The sequence below is a fragment of the Protomyctophum bolini genome, assembly GCF_963924005.1.
Source record: "Protomyctophum bolini genome assembly, chromosome: 10".
Lineage (NCBI taxonomy): Eukaryota > Metazoa > Chordata > Actinopteri > Myctophiformes > Myctophidae > Protomyctophum > Protomyctophum bolini.
This window is the reverse complement of record NC_137871.1, coordinates 28,477,221-28,495,804: the sequence shown is the minus strand read 5'-3', so window position 1 is coordinate 28,495,804 and position 18,584 is coordinate 28,477,221. Positions and strand designations below refer to the sequence as shown.

Below are 18,584 nucleotides of genomic sequence, written 5' to 3'. Positions count from 1 at the left end.
GCAGTTTAACATCGCCCCTCACCCACTGTTGGCTTCAAAAACACTAACAAGAGTTCTTCAAGTTTCACCCACCAACCACTGAGACGTGAGACAGTGTTATGTGCACCTTTGGATGACCTATCAGTAGGATGTCTGCTAGTAGGCCTTTGAGCCTCATGTGTGGCGGAATACTTTCTCAAAGCAGAACAACACTTTTCCCTAGTCATTACTGCACAGCAGGTGGTTTGGTTTCTACTCCATGGGCCGTCCCTTAATTTGGAGCAAGTTGGAGAGATGCAAGGTTGTACTGTGATAACAATCAATTAAAGAAACAATATTTCCGCCGTCAGACGAAAACCTTGAATCGTGTCCAAAACATTTCCAGGTAAAAAAATAACCTGTATTCCATCAAATGTATTATTTAGTCACAAGCTCTTGTTAATACTTTTCATTGCTTAAATATTTATAAAACCTGCAAACAGACTTAACCACTCAACCTGATGTTTCCATTATGGGCTTGTCATTATATGCGAACATTATCAAAACGTTTACAAAAGTAGCAATCAGCTATATTTGTTACTTGACAAAGAATTTTAATAGAGCAGTTATGAAAACACATACAGATATAACAAAGATACCAGTAAGACGCTGAGTGTACAGGGTTTGATGGAGGTCAAATCAACATCTATAATTAATTCTGTATTGGCTATATATGGAGCGTGTCACGAGGCGTGACTGACGCAGGAGCAGGAGGCAGGTTTTCATAGTAAACTGTGACCTACAGTCGCAATTAAATATGGAGGTACATTGTTTCTGTCCAACAGCAAAACTATGGACAAGGCCGGGTCTGTCTGTCTGTCCGCCCGCCCGCCTGCCTGCGTGTGTAATAGTATGTGAGCAAGATAATCGCTATTAATTAATTCATATAATAACCTATTACGTTGACTGCCGGTGTTTAAAGTTACCTTTGAGGTGTCAAATTCTACCTCATTATGATGGAAATCTGTCTGAAAATAGTCCAATCGTTTGTTCCCCACTCGACACTTAGGCGCCTGAGACAACGGCATTGCAACAGATGCGCTTATTTGCTGAAGTAGTATTTATTGTCTTCTATCTCAGTCAAACAACACCTACTGTAGAATAGATATCAATGGACTACTTTCAACCTGGCATCCCTAGTGTGGACATGTCACAATATTTGTGACATGGTATCTCAGGCTTAAGTGGTCAACACTGACTCCTTCCATACAAGGAAAACAGTTTACAATCTATGTGGGCGGATTGTGTGGCTTGAAAAAGTACAGTAAGTAATCTGTTCCATTTTCAGTTTTCATTTCTGTAATTACACATTCCACCCCACGGCGTCAGGGCACCCACAAGTGTCAGAGCAGAAAACATGTCGTCCCAGTCACTCTGTCACTGAGCAAATTGAAGTCTGGGTTTAATGTCACGCTGCTGTGAGCACAAACATAGTAATTGAGAGGTGAAGTGAGTGACAGGGATGAGCACCCAGGCAAGAAAACACTGATGAAACCCACGAGCGCTGGCCGCTTTTCCCTGGACCACGGCAATGAACACCATTGTATGAGAAACAAGAAACTCTCTCTCCCAAACACACACACACACACACACACACACACACACACACACACACATGAGCATATCAACATTTTAGGAAAGAAATTCTATAAATGCAATTCATAGCTTATTTATAGAATAGTAGGACTAAGGCCCTATACGTCCTATCTGGGGGGGGGGGGGGGGGGGGGGGGGGAAACTACCTGTCAGTGGGGAGTGTTGCCTGGGAGGAGGAGTAGGACTAAGGCCTCTCATGTGTCAGCCAACACACACACACACACACACACACAGCCACCAAGGAAATCGGGATTTCCTGAAAGTATAATATAATAATAACATATAATGGCCTGTTGTGGCGCTGTCATTGGGCCCAAAAAAACCCATAGCCCCATAGAAGTCCATGTATTTGGGCCCAACTTCACCTAGACTGTATTACCTTAATAAACATGGTCATGAATACTTTCTGCTTCCAGTCACTAGTTTAAAGTCTCATTTCTAATGTCATAATATTCTTTTTGGAAAATGATGGTCCCATTTATTAAAAGAATGACCATAAAGTCGCGTATGTTCTGAGGGGCGTGGCTACCGTTACAGTCTATATCGGGATTCCCCACCCACGAGTCAAAATAAAAACCAACTAAGAAGAAGGGGGGGGAAGTCCCGCCTCGTTGTCTGGGCCAGCCAATGGGCCAGCTGGGCCCAAACGGATCTAGAAAGATTTACAATAAAAGGACTGACAGGCTTCATTTTACGTTCATGTTAGACCCGGGGAACGCTTTGTCCATATTTTTTACAGTCTATGGGTAACACACACACTATATTATTATTATGCGATTAAGCCAGGGTAACACACACACTATATTATATGCGATGAAGCCAGGCTAACACACTATATTATATGCGATGAAGCCAGGGTAACACACTATATTATATGCGATGAAGCCAGGGTAACACACTATATTATATGCGATGAAGCCAGGCTAACACACTATATTATATGCGATGAAGCCAGGCTAACACACTATATTATATGCGATGAAGCCAGGGTAACACACTATATTATATGCGATGAAGCCAGGGTAACACACTATATTATATGCGATGAAGCCAGGGTAACACACTATATTACATGCGATGAAGCCAGGGTAACACACTATATTACATGCGATGAAGCCAGGGTAACACACTATATTATATGCGATGAAGTCAGGCTAACACACTATATTATATGGGATTAAGCCAGGCTAACACACTATATTACATGCGATGAAGCCAGGGTAACACACTATATTATATGCGATGAAGCCAGGCTAACACACTATATTATATGCGATGAAGCCAGGGTAACACACTATATTATATGCGATGAAGCCAGGGTAACACACTATATTACATGCGATGAAGCCAGGGTAACACACTATATTACATGCGATGAAGCCAGGGTAACACACTATATTATATGCGATGAAGCCAGGGTAACACACTATATTATATGCGATGAAGCCAGGCTAACACACTATATTACATGCGATGAAGCCAGGCTAACACACTATATTACATGCGATGAAGCCAGGCTAACACACTATATTATATGCGATGAAGCCAGGCTAACACACTATATTATATGCGATGAAGCCAGGGTAATTCAGCTCCCCAGTTCAAAGAGATGGGCTGAAAGCTTTTTGTTACATTTCAATCCTGCTGTACATGAGGGCAAGAGACCATTACAATGGAGTGAAAATGTAGTATAGAAGTGCTTTGGCCTCACAGATTATTGGTACTACTTGGGAAACACGAATGTGGAGACCTGGGAGATGGAAGCTTATAACATCTGAATGTAAATAGTGCTATTCCAAGTACTGGCCTCTATAGAGCTTGTCTAATGTGCACAACTGAAAGAACACTCTTCATGGTCCTGAAATTAAGCCAACACTTTCTCTCGCTGATCTTAAATTAAGCTCTCTCTAGGAGGAAGCCAGGGCGAGGTCATGCGTAACCCCACAAGAGGGCACTGTTGAGCCTCAGCGTGGGTGGGAGTTATTTGAAAAGGCTCATTGAAGAAATTAGGTCACATTATTGCAATGAATGGGCCAATGGCATTGAGTCTAGAGAGAAACCAAAAATCGATGCAATTCTCATAAAGCCCCTTAAGAAAAAAGAAAATTAAACAAGGGTCAGAGCACAGCACTGACTGACTCATTATGTCATAAAGATCACAGATCAGTGTGGGCTGTGGCACAGTGGCACACTAGCCCGCTGGCATGAATTGACATTATCATGTGTCTTCTACAGACCGGTCTGGCCCCAAGCGCTGGGTGGGAATTTTGCAGAAACCAAAAAGTGGAAGGGCCAATCAGCGTCTGTCAATCACAGGGCCCTGAGCGCGGACACTGATTGACTTTCCAGGGATGATTTACCAGGCTAGTGCATGGTGCACGAGCTGAAATGTCACAACAATGCAAGGACGTGGTTAGTAGGTTGTTAGATCCTTAACCACTCTAGTCCTTTAGCATTAAAACAATAAAACTCCATCCATAGTCTAACATTTATTCATGGATTTCCATTCCTGTTGAGTGTTTCGGCAGCTTTTCCTATACTGGTATATCTAACAATACTAAGCAGCTGAGTGATCCGAGAGGCGAGGCTGAGCTCTATTCAATGCACGGAGTAAATAAGTGTACATGCAGCTAGACGGAGCAGACAGTCACATACTGATAAGCAGAGGTAGAAAAAGTATTCACATATTTTACATATTTTTGTATTGTAAAATATCAATACTGCAATCTATAAATACCCTGTTACAAGTAAATGTCCGGGATTACAAATATTGAGCATAATGTACTACTACTGTAAAAGTACTTACTTAAGTTTTCATGCAACGCATGTTTTCACAAGTTAAATAAATACATAAATGTATATCTGCTATTTTCAAATGGTGGTGAATGTATGGTTTATGATATAATATTTTTTATCTGCAAAGTAACTAGTAACTAAAGGTTTCAAATAATAGAGAAAAAGTACAATATTGAATATTTGCCTCTTGAGATGTAGTGGAGTAGAAGTTAAAGTATTTAAAAGTACAATACTTGAGTAAATGTACTTTATTCAAGCACTGTTGCTTTCCACCACTGCTGATGAGGAAGAAAGCAAGTGCATCGTCTTTTTGAGAGAGAAAAGCAGAGACTATTACCCAAACAATACTGACACAACTCTATACCTGGAAGGCTTTGAACAACCCAGCGTAACCCATTTACTCTTCTTTTGACAGTGCTGTGTGTGTGTAATAGGGCCTTTGGGGTGAACAGTTCAAAGTGCTCCGGAAACAACCCATGCTGGCTGACTGTAAATGTGTGACAGCTGCTGATCTCAGATCCACCCACAGGTCTGTCACATAGATATATACTGTACTGTCAACTGAAGCATGACCCCGCTCTTACACCATTATGTTTAGTTCAGAAGGGACGCTTGCTGGGAGAGGGATATATATATATTAGGCAGCTAAAATCTGTGTGCATATTCCTTCTTGATATTAGGGCACCACCTTCTACATTTTATATCCGAGCACAGAGCCCCTTAGTGCTGCACCCCTAGGGCAGTTACTGTAAGCAGGGCTCAGTGCATTGCTCAAGGGCACTTCACCAGTGCACAATACCAGGCAATATTCTTGAGTCCGCCGTTCACAAATTCAACATGCTAGGTTCTGGTTGCATTTACTGACCAAAACTATTTATACAAATACAACTTAACCACATGAACTCTAATGTCACTATTCTGGGCAAACATTTGGCAAAAATAGCTCATCTACAAGCTCACAACACGTCACGTTGTGACACATTGTGAGCTTACCTGTAACTTGTAGCTAATTCCAACGAAGGCAGTACAGACGCCTCAGAGACACCTACAGGTTAAAGTGGTTAAAATGACAGGCTCACCATCATCTTCTCAAAGAGGTCGTTGATCTCCTTCTCCGAGAGGTTCATGGAGCGTTCATCGAATAGGGGCTGAGGCATGGGCATCTCAGCAGCCATGGGGGACAGTGGGTCTGTTGGGTGCTGAATGATAGGCTTCTCCTTCTCCTTTTTCATCCCAGTCTTCCTGAAGCTGGTGATGCGGTCACGCTGAAAGGAAGGTAAGGGGAGAGAAGAGTGGGGGGGACTGTGTTACTGAAGATTAAAAGTACTTTCACAACAGTGTCAACACTTAGCAACCTGTTTGGGAGAAAGGGTTTCTTAATGTTCAGAGTCTGGCAGGTGCATCGTGCATGTAAGCATTGCTGCTTGTCTGGACAGTTCTGTAATAACTTAAGAAAGCCTAAACGCTGTTTATCTCCAACACCTTAGTCCTCCTTAGCACAAAATAACTAAAAGAGGTGACAGTGAGAAGTATAATAATTATCTTTAAGATTTCACTTACCGTGGAATGTGCGGTTCTGCTTGTTCACAAACATAGTCTACTGAATATGAGCACTTATATGTGTACAGTACAGCAACAACGTAGCTCTCTGCCGTACCTTCAGTGAGCTACAGTTGAGACTGCTTGCTGTACTCATCTCTGTAATCATAGCCTACAGAACTACATCACACTACATTCTACAATGGACAGGAGAGAGATTAGATAGATCCAGCAAACAGCCGTTACTGGGTCAGAAGAACTAGTGAAAGGAACGCCATGCAGCAGCTACTGTTAGTTACTTTAAATAGCAGAGAAAAACATCTAGTTTAATGGTTAATGTCAGTGTGTTGCGGGAGGGGGGTACATGCTGAAAGGATCGCCATACATACTGCAAAATGTTAAAAGAATATATGGAAAATGTCATCTCTTTTACTGAAATAATGGTGGATGGACCCAAAGGCAGCTGATATTTAGGCTAACGGAGCGCAATTTTTAGAAGCATTAGTTACTGTACAACTTACAATCACAGGTTACGTACACTGTAGTTCATTGCGAACGCAGTGATTGCGAACGCAGTGAGCACTTACTATGAGACCTAGCAGATCATGTCTGTCTGTGTGTCTGTCTGTCTGTCCCGCTTTTGTGCCCATATATGGAGCTGAGTGATTTGTGTCACCATGACTCAGCCATAACCATATAAGGAGTCCCCAAAGCAGCTATACGTCCAAAACCCAAATATGTACGAGCTGCGTTCGCTTCCCGCGTTTGCGCGTCTTACTGGTGTAGTCCTGTATGTCAATGGCCTAACAACGCACGTGACTAGTCTGTGTGGAAGTTGTCTGGATGTACTGCTGTATGTCTATGGCCCGGGCAGGGAGAACGATGCACGCGACTCTGTCTGCATGCATACTGCAGGTGTGGAAGTTGGTTGGATTGTAAAACAAGGTAAATGAGAATGTAAGAACATAAATTCCGCCTGAGGCTTTAACAACTCTCCTTGAGTGCTTACTGAAATTACACGCTAAATGATCTATGAGCCAATTAGGCGAGAGCGGATGCTAGATATTCAATACATGATGAAGTACGTACGAAAAAAGGAGTTAAACTGTACTAAAATAACAAATAAAAAATGATATTCATCTTTGAATCATAATGGTCTGGCTTTTGTGCTGCTGCTTCCCTTTATTGAGAATGCTGGAGACCGTATATGATATATCTCCTATCTTATAGTCCCATATATCTTTTTGATCAAACGGTTCTTTACTTTTACTCAACAAGTTTTTGTTTCAGTCATCAAGTTTTAGTATTGCATTATGTAAGCTAAACTTACGGGTACTGTTGAATTTAAACTTGGGCCTTGGTACGACTGAATCATGATGAGTTTAAATACACGTGTGAGAGTTCAAGTGACTTTTCAAATAGTAAACGTTCTATGGAATATTAATATTGCTGAGAAATGAATGTAATCCGTACAGGATATAGTAGTACTAGTCACATCAAGGCCTTTGATCATATGCTAATGACATTTGTGCCATGGTTCATTTAAAGCTCTGGTTCTTTTGATCCACACACATTATTTCAGTTCAAAGTTCCATGCAGCCATGAACAGCAAATGGGATGCGTTGAGGTCAGATGAAAAACGATCGTTGAGGTGAGATGAAAAACAAGATGAGGATGGAAACTGAAAACAAAGAACACTCATAAATGAAAACAAGCACCTTACCACATCATCAGCCAATGTTTTTATGTGTATGTTCTGTAGGAGGGAGGGTACAGTGTGAACAATAAAATCCAACTGAAAGTGACAACAGCCATAAGTGTATGTTTTTAAGGAGTGCGTTTACATGTACAGCATATTCAGGAATCAAAGTATACGGCACTACAATCTCACAATATGTTGCAATATGTGACACATTGTGAGCTTAGTTTGATGGGCCATTTTGGATATTTCTTTATTTAAAGATATATTTTAAATGTGAACATTTTATAAAAAAGTATTTTGCACACTTACAAAGGCGACAGCTGGAGAAGACCAAACGAGGGCCCCAACGCACTGAACAGAAAAACTCTTCAAACGTCTTCAAATGCAATTAAAAAGTTTGAATGGGAATAACAATAACAGTTATTCCCATTAAAACATTTTAATTGCATTTGAAGACAGTGTGCGGAAATGTTTACATTTTCAAAACGTTTTGCCAATAATGTGCCTAATTATGGACACCAGGTCCTATTTGGGAAGGGCAAAGTTGGAATTGCAAATATCTTTGTATATAGGGCTACACAACCCAAAAATTATTACAATTGGAGCAGCCCTTGCAGAAAACTAAAAGTTTCCATTCCTGATTGATATTTGAATATTACCGACCGTATATGTACAGGCACTCGTCTGTATGAGGGAGAAAACCCCATCCACATAAACTCACAGACATACACTGTAAAATGAAAAGGCACAATTAATCAATATCATGATGAAGACCCCTTATGACCCTGCTGCACGATGCCACCAGTGGAATGAAGACACCCAGCAATATTCTCACTTTTCTGCATGCAAAGTTTAGTGCTGTGGAAGATGCTGAGCTCAAAAACAATATTCATGTGTATGTCTGCGTGTGCGTGTGCGTAGCATTTGGCTGTGTATACACGGAACAGCTGGTGTGGTGGCGAGTGAGAGAGGAGCAACTGGCAATCATAAAACTTATTACAAAGACTAGTCAAAGAAATTCGCCTTACTAAGCTTGCAATAATGCAGTGCTACCACAATTATTTCAGAAACCCACCAATCCCTAAAGTATTTACTATTTACAAAAAGTTCTTAACACTGCATGCATATCGTCTAGACTCAGAAAGAAGCAAGGACGATAACAAAAACATACAAAAAAAACACAAAAAAGGAATAACTCCTTTCCAAACAGATGTTTTTCCTCGTACCCGACACAAGACAGACTACTGCCAAAGCCCCGTGGCTCTGCTAAGGATGGCCATTTGTATTTTGTAACACGCCTTGCACAGGAAGCTGCAGCAGGGCTCTGCCATATGCTGTGGTGCTAGGTTGAGAAGCACTAACGAGCAGGGAGATGTGGGGTGCTGATGGCCATAAAACATGCCTCTAGCCACAGGTTTCTCCCTTACTTCAGATCTGGAAACCAACAGCACTGGCTCTAGCTAGCACACTGCCTTTAAACTGCCGTCCTCCGCAGTTGCCAGCCATTGCTCTGGGGCGTAACACAGCACCGAGCACAGTAGCACACATTCAAACTGCCATATCAGGAGTCTTGTCTACAGCATTTTATCAACAGTTAGGAGAGACAGCATTTCTAAACAGCGAAACAAAAGCAGAACTTTATTCACAGCATATTCAGGTCTAATGTGTTGTAGAAGTCATAGGATATTCAGGTCTAATGTGTTGTCGAAGGCATCACCTCACCAACACACAAGTACAGATGACGCATTTTGTTGTTCCACTGAGTTCAGTTGTGTGGTAAACATTGACTGTACAAAAAAGCAGAGAAATACCAAGGTGAATTTGTGAAGACTAATGAAAAAGTGTATTCACAGAATAAGGCCCAACGCAATTTGCCAAGGTAGGGCAAGCTGTATTCTCCATCCGAATTGTGTGAAAGAATTGCACATTTTCAAGTAGGGATCTTAAACATAATTCTAATCAATTTAACAACAATAGTGTTTGCCTAATTGCCTTGACTTGAGGGCCTTTCCTCACCCATTATCGTGGCAACACCGCAACAATGCAATTTAACATCCAACAATTATTGCTTGTATGTCCTCTGGGCTTCCCCTATTTAGTTATTTAAATAAACGTTTTTCATCGTAATACATTTTCATTACCAAACACAATCACATGCTCTTCAAATAACTAGCCCTAGGTCCCTTCCAAATTAAGTATGAATATGACGCAGGACAGTAAACTAAAAACACCAAACAAAGTCCTGGAGAATAAAGAGTCTTGATGAATACTACTACTTTTATATGTAAAGATCACTAGCCACCAGGTGGCAGAATAAATAAAGTTCTGCCCAGGTCAGGACCAACTTAGTTTTGAGTTGCATACCACAGTGTGGGTTTCAAAACAGTTAGATTTCATATTTCCAATTAATTTAACAAGACCATCTGTGTGTTGTCATTTTAGCTCATCCACTGGAACCATCACCATAAAATGGGTGGCAAGGTTCCTTGCAAAAGTGTCTGGAAATGAGCACACAAGGAAATTGGGTTTTACTTTAATTAGTTCTAATAATAACAACAGATCACTAGGAGCTAGGCATTGTTGGCACTGAAGACTGCATCTCTAACAATCCTTGGCAACTTTGTGCCACTGCTGCGTGTCTGTGCCTCTGCCAACTGTTCATTTCAGCTATAGGCTAATTACTGTCAGGATGTCTCACATCTGGGGGGAATTGGGGACAACACAAAATGTAAGTTTAAGAAACCAATTCGAATGTAAATGTTTTGTTAAAAGTGGTTTGAAAGTTGTTTTGAAATTTGATTACATTATATGTTGCAATGGGGAGCAGACTCACCAATTCATCATATTGACAAAAGATGTTTTATTAAAAATAAATAAACATATAGGGCGCTGGTCCTTTAAGGAAAACGTAGAAGGGGTCTAACGTCAGCCCACGTAGAACAAGAAGAGTGCAGCAACAAAAAACACTGCATGGACTAACACTAACCTGTCATATCATCTAGAACAGATGTAAACTAAAACTAAAACAAATCGCGCGATTGAATAAGAGTTCTAGTGGTTAATCCACCCGGACGGTAAATCCGCTAATTTGGTATTTTTTTGTCAATGACGAATGGATACGTGACTTCATATACGGTAAGAAAACAGCTTGTGCAAAACTCTCCTTTAATGTGGCCCTCAGGTTAATATCAGAATACTGATATAGTATCGATTTCAGCTAATACAAAAAATAAATCAGTATTTCATTTTCAATTCAACTATAGCAAAAATAGTTGATCTACAAGCTGAAAACGTGCCGCACTGCATAGTGTATAACAATTGCTACCATCTTGATGCCACCCCATAGTAACTGAATTAAACATAGTCTAAAATCAAATTGATCTGGATTAACCTTGTTACAGACTCTACTTAATGGCCCTGTGTAAACGGAGCGAGAGAGCAGATAAGAGACACAGCAGAGAACACCATTCAGAGAACCTGAATACCATAACTACGAGTGCATTCACCAAAGCATTGAACCAACATTAGTTCAACTAAATATATTGCATTATACATACTAGTATTTAATATAACACAGTCCCAAAGAGGGCGGTGTTTGCTAGAGGTCCAGAAAACACAGAACAATAGAAAGAAGAGCAATGACTGAGTGATGGCTATAAAATACATGGGAAAACAGTGTTCAACCAGCCATAGAGACCTCCACAAGCCAATCTGTGACCTCCAACTCTCCCTCCCCGGCTTGGCTACAACTCATGTATTAACTTCTTAAGCCTGATTCATACTTATGTTGCATGCATGGATATAAGTCAAATCAAATCCCACGACTGACATTTTTTGTAATTGACCAAGTAAGTCAGTGTAACAGTGTGAAAGGCGCTGTTTCCTTAACAATTGACACGATATGTAAAATGTGGATTTTAGTAATATTGTTCCCGCTGTTCTACATACTGCCAACCAGGTGAAGAAATTGGGGTGCATACTTAGTTTAGACTAGTCATTGGTTAGACATGGGTTAAGGTTAGGTTTAGGTGTGCTGCCCCGTGGGAGGTTAGAGTGAGGGTTTGATATAGGTTGTAGTTGTAGGACTAATGACTGGTCTAACCAATGACTAGTTTAAACCAAAAACTGTCTAAACTAAGTACTGCACCCAAGAAATCACAGGTTGAGGATTTAACCTTTGCTTTATATGAAATATCAGAGACAATTAAGAAGACGGGTGGCAGTGGCTCAGGGGTAGAGTGATCGGACGGCGGATGACAACCGCAAGGTCGCCAGTTCAAACCCGGGCTCCCGCAGAGTTAGTGTCACTCTAAATGCTCCCGATGTGCAGGATTGCATAGTTTCTTCCGGCATCGGTGTGTATATGGTGTGTATATGCGTGTGTGATGCACAATCTCTATAAAGCACTATAAAAATGCACCATTTACCATTTAAGATGCTTTTGAACATTATTTTGTGTATATTTTTTACTTCAAATGCTCTAATCATAAAATAACCAAAAATATCCTACAAGCTCTCATTGAGAGCTTGTAGTTTCGCTAAGCAACATGTAACTATGCTGGGTCTATGGATTACAAATGACTGAAATCGGTCGGCAACTGAGAACTAATCCATGTGCATGCACACACCAATAAGTGCAGATCTACAAGCTCCCAATGCAACAAGCACCATCACAAAGTGTTTTCGGTGCTAACTTGGCTGTACACCTGGCCATGCCAGTGGAAAAATAAACAGTGTCTGTGATTACCAACATGGTTCGAATTGGCTAACCCCATCGAATTAACTCCCCCATTACACACTCATACCCTGCTACCTCTGTCCGAGGTCTTCCACCAAACAAAACACCAAGACAAGGATCCCCAAACTCCTTAACAAAAGGGAACATGAGTTAAGGGTTTTAACAACTTAAAGGGAAACTTATTATTATTTTTCATAGTGCAGCACTGCACTGTTCAACTCATTACAAACTAGGTAGATGTTTAGAAACTATTTTCCTTGCCATCAGTACAAAAAATAACCTGTATTCCAATGGATCCAAAGTAGACACAAGCTCTTGTGAAAAGGACCACTTCAACCATTTTTACCTTATATTCATATAATTTCTCCTCACTAATGTTCATTATAAAGTTGGCACCATTTCCGTCTACTCGCTCTGTGTCTCAAAGGATGGCTGTGGTGTGGACAGTTAAGAAACCTTCCTACCAGTGACATCAATGATGGGGATTCCAAGCTAATTGAAACTACAGTTGTGTGAGCTTGTAGATATACCATCTACAAGCTGAGGGGTAGAGGGTTGAGGGCCTGAGGGGGCTGGTGATTGAACTGGCTGATACATTCCAGCTCCACACCTACATTACTCAGCTGCCTAAAAGCTGTTTAAGGGGTGCGTAGCGTTAGTCTGACGTCCCAATAATACGACACCCATAAATCCGACTACCAATATAATATTCCGACCATAGAGCCCCATACTAACCCTATCGCCAAACCCTAACGGGTGAGTCTTAACCGGCCAGGGAGCCATGTAGTCGGTGTAATGGGATGACGGACTAACGCATGCCCTCCCTGTTCAAGAGCTGTTTGGGGAGACAGCCTTGACCTAAGACGTTGTACAGTCCAGTATGTCAAATAGTGGCCCGGCCTAGTTAGGTTATAGGCTACATTTTATGAAGGCAGTAGCTCTAGTCAAGAGGGAGTTATTGGTATTATTTGTATTCCAAGTTTGTTTATTTCATAATTTTTTTCCAACCAGTTCCTTTCCCCTCCATTAGGCGCCCAGGGGGAGGCAGTTTAGAGACCAGGATTACTGCATGTTTTTGTGAGGGTACCTAGCCTTTTTCAGTTTTCTGAATAAAAGCCCCCTGCAATTGTCCAGTGGAAGACTGCAACCCTACTTGTTGCCTACTTGTTTAATACATACCATAGGCTAGATAGAATAGTTTTGCTACTGTACCGTTGTGTTACACTGTAGTATGATGAAGGCATTCATTTATGTGGAGGGGGGGGGGGCATAACAAGTTGAAATATGGAAATAAGAGGTTTCAGTCCTAGAGAAACAGCGAGGATGTGTGGCATTTGTGCAAGACGCCCTGGCTGTAGTACTGCATACTGATACTGTCCTGTAGTACTTGAACGACATTTCAAAAGGTCTAATGTCCCAGCTGAATTCTCATTCACCATCACTGTACTGCTGCCCTCAGGACACTTGGCGTTGCATACTGGGTCACAAGGAGAGGACGCAGGGAGGGAGACACACAAACACTTTGGCACAGAGCGGATAGCTGTGTGTGTGCGCGTGCGTGTGTGTGTGTGTGTGTGTGTGTGTGTGTGTGTGTGGGTGGAAAGGAGGGGGTGGGGGGCTGTAGAAGGGGTGCAGTCAACCAAAAAGGCTTTCTCAGAGAGAACTCTCAAGTAACTCTCACACACCATTAGGCTATGACACAGTTGCTGGCTGCTAACTGTGACGTGCTCTGTGCGTGTACATGTGTGCGCGCACGCGTGTGTGTCTTCAAAGTGACAGATACACAGAAAATTAACTGTTCATTTAGGATTCATTAACCTCTTAAACCCCAGGGGGGTCCAGGGGGGGAAATCAAAAACATCGGAGTTGGAACCGCAGACCAATTGGGTCTCCATTTACCCACTGAGAGCTGTTCATGAGGTGGACAGCCGCTGCCCTCGCCGGCGGAGGCAATGGGGCTCAATTGGGACATACATAATACCACTTAAACCCTCTTTTATGCTTTCAAAATTGTTCATCAATAGTGAAAATAGCCAATCTAAAAGCTCAGGATGCGTTTTCACCTATAATAACATGCTCAAAATAGGCATACCAGGGTGGAACCATGGAAGTGGTTAAATGTTAATTGTCCCTGGGGGTTGCGATAGTCAAGTTGTTAAGGCACGTACCGCATTGGCTCTGAAGCTTGACAGAATCCCTTTTTTGAGTCCTCGGGCCGGGCGGACCTTTGCTGTATGTCACTCCCTGACTTATCTCTCCCCGTTTTACGTCTCCTCGTGTTGTGCTGCTCTAGCCCTAGCAGTACTAACCATTGATCTTAAAGTGACCTTTGGCAGTTCTCAGACTAGATGCACATTAATTGGTTCTAGAAGTGCTTGGTTCAAATACACAGTTTTTGCTCCTCAAGTGAGAAAATGCTGACGTGCTGCAGCACTAACGACGGCCCTGCAGGCTGCAAATGAAGCCTAGTATGCATCAGGCAAATTCCACGCAAACCCGTCAGGAATTTTTTAGATATTGTTGTTTGTGTCCAAAGTGTTGGACCAACGGGCTGTCGGGCCTAGCAACATTGCCATCCTTAGAGCCCCACCGCTAGCGGAACTGAAAATAACTATCTAATTAGAAGTTATGCACAGTACGGGAGAGCACGATGCCATACCAACATGAGAATGAATAGGAGTGCAAGTTGTAGCCTCGATTAGCATGTTTTAGACAGCACATTCACCCCTCTCAACTCGTAGGAGGTTCATGTATGCGGTGAGAGACAACGTGCAGGTGGCAGGAGTCACAGAGGACACAGAAAACAGAACCAGATGGAAACTGATGATCCGCAGCCTGTGGTGAACCTGATTCTCTGGGCCTCACTCTCAACCTCTAGTGTCTATTTCGATGGCAACAGTGCCTCAATCCACGTCATAATGTAGATGCCTGCAGTGGTACAATATAGTAAATACTATACTACACGAAAGGAGGTATTTTACACTATATTTGATTCAGGTTTAGTTAAAAAATATATTGAACTAATTGTGTGTGTGTGTGTGTGTGTGTGTGTGTGTGTGTGTGTGTGTGTGTGTGTGTGTGTGTGTGTGTGTGAGTGAGTGAGTGACATAAAAATAATGGCCTATACACATTCACAACAATATATTGGTCAGATCGATCTGCTGTGTTTCATAGGCTATGAAATATAAAGTGAAATCTGACACATATAAAGTCAAAATAATATGGGCCAGTGTTCTATTACTGCTGGCTTTCGTTTGCATGATCAAAGTCTGATTCACTTATTCAATTGAGCAGTGAACACAACAAAGATGTATTCAATGTTCCATCCATTTGCACATCTGATGTGCTGATGAGCAAAGATAGCCTGTGCTTACAAGCAGCTGTGAGCAGCTGTGTGAAAAGGATGGACAGTGATTTCCTATTGAAGTGGATGTTTAATCTTTAATCTTAAAATCATAGCTGCAGATGGTGAGGAAAGAATTACAGAAACAGCAAAAAATATCAAATAGTTCAACCTAGTGTCTCTAGTTTGGGCAAAATGTACCAAAATAAATTATTGAAATAGTGCAAATACTCAAGTGAGCTTGAGTGATTAATCAATGCTATGTTGGGGTCTGTACTCTGTAGTCCTACATTCCAGGTTGCAACATAATGAATCTAACAGAGTAGTGTGTGAATGGGTATATTAGATTAGTGTCGGAACAGAAGCATGCTCCTACTGTTATACCTCCACCTTAATAATATAGGCTTATAAAGCAAGCTCTGTTCCCTACAGTGAGAATGTTGAGGGTTTGCAGCTTTGCACTGCAGATTGTATTACCACAGCACAGATTCACACATTTGCTAGTGTCAAACCTGAATAGCTGTACAAGTTGTGCAAAAATCACACTTGTGTGAAGTGAGGGGTGCTCTTATCCAGTTGTGTAATGGTGTTTTTTCTTTTTATTGAAAAAACACCATTAGGAGCTCACAGTGGCAGTTGTGTTGTAGGCGATGGTAGCCGCAAGTCAGTTGAGCCAGGTAAGTCATGCAAAACGTCTGTTGTGTGACAATCCAGTTGAAGCCAGGTAACAAACTAAGCTGAAGTGTAAATAACTAGCGCAGCAAAAACATTTAAAAAAAAACAAGTCGCTAAATAGAATAAACTAAGCTAAGGTTCGGAAGGAGAAGCGGCGAACAAGCGAGACGCCAGCGTCCTCTCACATCCGGGACCTATGCAAATATCTATAGTCGAGTTCAGAGTAATCTAGTAAGAGAGTGGCGACACTATAGCGTTGACTCCCACTGTAACAATGGAATGCGGAAGTGCTCATTCTATCTCAATGGGATAGTGCGGTGAGATCAAAGTGTGTCGCCACTCTCTTACGAGATTACTCTGGTCGAGTGTATGAGAGTGAACTGGCAACAAATTAATTAATTCAGTAAAAAGTGAGAAGTGTGTTGTTACTGTTGTTACTAGCACCATAATACTGTGTTGAAAATCTACTGGTTTCGACGTGTCAACACACACAGCCTAGGTGCCTACAGACTAGCTACAGTAGGTACTTAGTAACACATGGACCATTGATATGTACGAGTTGTGTCTGCAGCTTTTTCCCCCTTTTTTCTCACCTCCGTCTTTCAGCAGCCTAGGTAGGACTGGAGATGCGTTCTAGCGTGCACGCGTGTGCGCCGTACTGCGCTGTACCTGCGTCCGCGTGTGAAAAAGATATTGGTACCACACTGTGGTACCAAGAGCATGACACCACTGCTTCGTATCATCATACATCATCACATTCCGGCCAATCACTTTTCTATCCTCACTTTTTATCCTCACATTCTGTGCTCAGCCAAACAAATCATCGTTCCAATGTTAGATACCCGTACCCGTCCCGCCCGTCAATCATCAGTTCCGCAACCCACCCGTTACCCGTGATTTATATAAAACTCGAAACCAGATCCGCCCCGCCCGTCAAAAAATGGACCCGTTACCCGCCCGTTACCCGTTCGTATCACAGGCACCGATAGCGATCATTGACTTTATTTCATCCAACACTGCATGTGGTGGTGGTGGGCGGCGGCAGTGTGTTGCAAACGGAACGGAAGACATGTAGTTGACTGAGGCTACTGCTGCTTATTGATTTCGACCTAAATGGCATATTGGCATAATATATCAACAAGGAGAGGACGGGAAAAAAAATGATTAGCCTGATGAGTTGACCGTCTTGATCCAAGGCTGTTTCAAACACGGTCATCACTCATCAGGCTAATCTTTTGAACTTTATTTACACTTAGACTTAGCATTAGGCCAACATTACCTGGTTTAGCTTTACATCTTGTGTTGAATGTTGGCATTATAATCCCTTGGTGTTTCATCAGCGCGAACGAAAATATAGGCTACAGGCCTATGCAACCTGGTGATAAAAAAATAAACTCCACGCGTGAAATGCTACGTTAACTTATAAAGGTATATTGTCCCACCCATTCCCACCCGTCAAACTCGGGTACCCACGGGGTACCACGGTTACAGGACTCTGCTATGGGGGTACACACAAACACACAAAGCTGGGCATAGGAGGGGCCAACAACCCTCAAAAATAAAGTTGTCTGTAGTCAAGCTCATGTACTTCCTATGATGATATAAGTGGGATAACAGAAGTGGGAGTGAGAAAGCACTGCGTTAGTGTTACAGGGCTGTCTGCATGACAGAAAGTCAAGTACACGTTCACACGCACGCATGCAAGAGTGTGTCTCCCTCTCAACCAAGCAAATCTGCTATTCACATGGGTCATAATGAAACACTTGTCCTCTCTGCAAACAGACTTTAGTGACAATCAGATTTCAAGCTGAATGAAAAAACACTGATCCTGTAAAATTGGTTCATGCCGTGTTGATTTGCACAACACATGTGGGCTTTAGCTTGTTTCCAAATGAGACAACCTCAGAAAGATTATGCTGATTAATGCTTAGAAAAGAAAGAAATGTACTGGATTTCAACGAGAGCTCCAACTGCCTTTAAAAGGGCATGCGCCCCTGGACCCTGGTATGGTTGTTATTTCAGGAAAGCACTGGTACTGTTTACAATTTCCTAAAAGAGCTACTATTGAAAAAGGGGAAGCCCACAAAAGCCGGTGGGGGTTGTGATTTGAAAGGCTCTGCACTGGACATCCCAGACCACGTGACAACTGACCGAAGACTAGCACAGCACTTGCCCTC

At 42.0% G+C, this 18,584-nt stretch overlaps 1 protein-coding gene across 5 annotated transcripts in view; it reads right to left on the bottom strand.

The window, feature by feature from the left end:
- Nucleotides 1-18,584, bottom strand: part of diaph2 (diaphanous-related formin 2) — a 539,224-nt gene that overhangs the window by 508,462 nt on the left and 12,178 nt on the right. For 4 of the 5 annotated variants that reach the window (XM_080774225.1, XM_080774228.1, XM_080774227.1 and 1 more), the window contains exons 3-4: nucleotides 7,673-7,705; nucleotides 5,490-5,675 (exon numbers count right to left, since the gene is read on the bottom strand). In XM_080774225.1, coding sequence (XP_080630351.1) covers nucleotides 5,490-5,675; nucleotides 7,673-7,705 — 219 coding nt within the window. The remainder of the gene's footprint in view (nucleotides 1-5,489; nucleotides 5,676-7,672; nucleotides 7,706-18,584) is intronic. The other variant, XM_080774226.1, reaches the window with a different exon arrangement.